Source organism: Alligator sinensis, unplaced genomic scaffold, assembly GCF_000455745.1.
Source record: "Alligator sinensis unplaced genomic scaffold, ASM45574v1 C65905067_1, whole genome shotgun sequence".
Classification (NCBI taxonomy): Eukaryota; Metazoa; Chordata; order Crocodylia; family Alligatoridae; genus Alligator; species Alligator sinensis.
Genome location: NW_005844593.1, coordinates 980 through 4,319, shown reverse-complemented (window position 1 = coordinate 4,319; position 3,340 = coordinate 980). Strand labels below are relative to the sequence as shown.

Below are 3,340 nucleotides of genomic sequence, written 5' to 3'. Positions count from 1 at the left end.
AAATCTGGCCCCTGGGCCGTATTTTGCCCACTCCTGTTCCAAGGGCTGGGTCTATGGGGTGGGATTGCTTCTGATTTTCCCCTAGGGGCCATGTTTTTTATCATTGCGTATCATTAGGAAGGATTTGACTATATGATGACACAATTATTTTGAGGTGAGCAAAAAGAAAGCTAACAGCTCTAGCTCTCATCTCTTAAACCTGTAGAGTTTCTGTATGTCTGCCTGGTGGCTTAATTCTTCCTCCTTCCCCACCCTGCCACCACCATTTTAGCATTCAGGATCTGGCAATTTGGCTTTGTCCTCCTGTGTTCGTTCTGAAAAGACATGGACCAATCTGGATTATTACTGCCCATTACCTCTCTTTGTCCCCTTCACCTCCTTTTGTATTTAGAGTGTTTCTTAAGTCACTGATTGTTTCTCCCCTTCTCCCTCCTCTTTCTGTCTCACAGACTTTGAAGCGACTCATGGCAGATGAGGTAAGGATGGTTGCTTTCTTTTGCGTATACCTTTTTCCGCCTGCTGTAACTTTCTTGCACCTGGCTGTTTCCCAATAGCTTATCCAGTGTCCCGTGCATGCTGTGCCCCTAGACTCTGTTCTGTTCCTTACTAAGCAGCCCTAATTCTTGCTGGTGCAAGCCTGCTGCATGCATGTTGTTTCTTATGGGAGGCACCTGTAAGATTCTCTACCTTTGCTTTCCAAATATAGAATGTCATAGTCCCAGCTCTGTCCTCCCAAGCATTGGTATAGTTAATAGTAAAAGCATAACTAGCAAGTCTTGCACCCTGGGCAAAACCGTTTGGAGAGCAGGGGGCAGGAAGGGGTATCAATCTTACTTGCTGGGGGTGTGGTCTACCCACCTTTGATTGTTGCTGGTATTACAGAAGCGGTGCTGGACTGCTGTTGCCCAGCACAGATTCCCCAGGGGGCTGCCATTCTGGTGTGGTGCCCTCCCTAAGTCAGTGCCTGGGGCCGATGCTCCACTTGCATACCCCTTGTTGATTAATGGTCTTAGTGCTGTCATGTTTCTGGTGGATGGTGCTGCAAAACTGCTTCTGGGTTTCAGGATTTTGCTGATTCAGACTTCCCTGGGATGATGTTGAATTCGGGTGGCATCAGTAGTTGTGCCAGAAGATGTCAGTTTTTCCTCTGTTAGTGACAGTGCATGAATATCTAGAAAAGAGAGTAACCACTAACCTGGGCTGCAGGTTGTCAGTTACATGTGGTATTGGCAGATTTTGTCTGTATTTTAATCTTCACTCTTCAGTGTCCCTATTAATTGGCACTTGGTATGTTCCTGAAGCATGGGTTCAGGCCCCTTGGTATAAAGACTACCTCCTAAACAAGCTCTGTTTTCTCTCTGTTGCCAACAGTGCAAGTCTGAGAGTCTAGCTGGATTTTGAGATGGTATGCAGAGTTGCAGATGATCCATACATCTGGGTGGTGGGCAATGTATCCTGTTGAATTTGTTTTTTGTTTAATTTCACTCAGCTGGAACGATTGACCAGTATGAGGATAAAGAAGGAGAAGGAAAGGCCCAATGCATCTCATAGGAATTCGTCTGCCTCCTATATGGATGTTCAAAGCACAGGCCAGACGCTGCAGGAAATCCCTGATGAGGACGTGCTGGTACTCTTTGAGCAGATGCTGGTAAGTCAGTCAGCCATACATCCACCTTCTGTTCCTGCATGCCTTGCTCTCTAGACCAGGGGTTGGCACATTTTTTGGTAGTGGGAGTGAAGGGGGCAAAATGACCCAGCTCAGGTTGGAGATGGGTGGCTATTAGGACCCAGCTGCTGCTCCCCTTTCTCCCTACTGCCCAGCTACACTGTTTCACAGCAGCCCCCTCCCCATTCCCTGCTCTGCTAGAGTCCCAAGCAACAGACAAGCGGCTTAGGGGGAGCCTCCCAACTATGAATGCCACTGAAGCCATAGCTCTGCAGGCTAAATCTGGCCCTGACCCCTGCACTAAATGATATCTTCCCTTTTTTCTCAGGTCAGGAATTGGAGACAGTGGTGCCTTCCACTTTTCTAAAATGCCTAATTATGTGAGGCCTTCGTTACAAAACAACATCCTACAACTTCTGTTTTGCTTTCATATACCTCCATGCAGAAGGGAGTCTGTTTGATCCCTTGGACTGTAGTTTCTCATAGATCCAAAAGACTGAATTATAATATTCCTCTTGTGGACATCCCTCCATCCAGCTTCTAAGTCCCAGCCCTTTTTCTCCAGTGGCTCTAATTCTGGGGTTTGTGAGTGATGTTAGGATGGGATTAAGAAGCAAAGAGGAAAATAAGCTCTCTTTAATATGTTGTAGCCAATTGCTCGATTGCATCCCCATCTCTGGTTCCTTTGCTGTTGGGTTTTAGACTCCTCAGCTGTTTAATAGCCCTCTGATTTTGGTGTTATTGGCAAACATTAAATCAAGAACATTTTCCACAAAAGAAACCTAGCAGATGTGAAACAGAGGCAGGGACTTAAGAGGGACTGACTTCTTTTTAGTAGGATAGAACCCTCGTGGGAACCATAAGAGTCTTGGACTGAGTAAGAACTAGCAAGTGGTTTAACTGCTTGACAGTTGCATCATTATTGGGACAGAAGACCACAGTCTGAGAATTCTTGAGGTTGGTCAGTTAGCTCTTGATTAAGGAGACTAAGAGGTAACTTTCTCTGGCTTTCCTCAGGGCATTTTCTATTTCCTTTAAGGAAGTGTGTAGTGGGGATTGCTTTTGTCCTTTTCTTAGCTCAGGTGTTTCCCTCTGATGAAGATTATGTATGATGATTATATAAAGAGTAAGTACTCTTCTCTCCCTCCTGAGATTCTGCCATGCTCACTAAAACAGGTTTCAGGTCTTGCTGTGACAGGGTTGGAAGCTTGCCACAGACTGAGCAGATTGTATGCCATGTAGCAAATGATGTTTCTACTTGAGGGATTTTGTTTCAAGGATTAGGGCATCTGAATAAATATTTTTTTTTACTTGGCTTTTTTTGTTCAATAGGTGGATATGAATTTGAATGAAGAAAAACAGCAACCTCTGAGGGAAAAGGACATAATAATCAAGAGGGAGATGGTGTCCCAGTATCTGCACACGTCCAAAGCTGTGAGTATTCTTGCTCTGAGTACAGAAAACAGTAAAGGAAGGGCACAGTGAAGTACAGGAAGAAGTACAAAAACATCCCTTGTAGGAGAAGTTTTTAAGTGGAATCTGGTATAACCCCCACAAGCATCTTGAACAAATGTGAAGGAGATGTACAGGAAAGGAAATGGCTCAGACCCTAACTGTTGTTAGATAGTGATATACAGCCTCTATGGCACTTAACTTGGAAAGTAAAATTGAACA

General features: G+C 44.9%; 1 protein-coding gene across 1 annotated transcript; it reads left to right on the top strand.

The window, feature by feature from the left end:
• Nucleotides 1-440: 440 nt before the first annotated feature.
• On the top strand, nt 441-3,131 carry LOC102374464 (protein diaphanous homolog 1-like; the record flags this gene model as incomplete). Its single annotated transcript, XM_006039353.3, has 3 exons — nt 441-476; nt 1,490-1,648; nt 2,999-3,131. Coding segments are annotated over exons 1-3 (304 nt in total), but the record flags the coding sequence as incomplete, so codon positions are not given.
• Between the last annotated feature and the right edge of the window lie 209 nt (nt 3,132-3,340).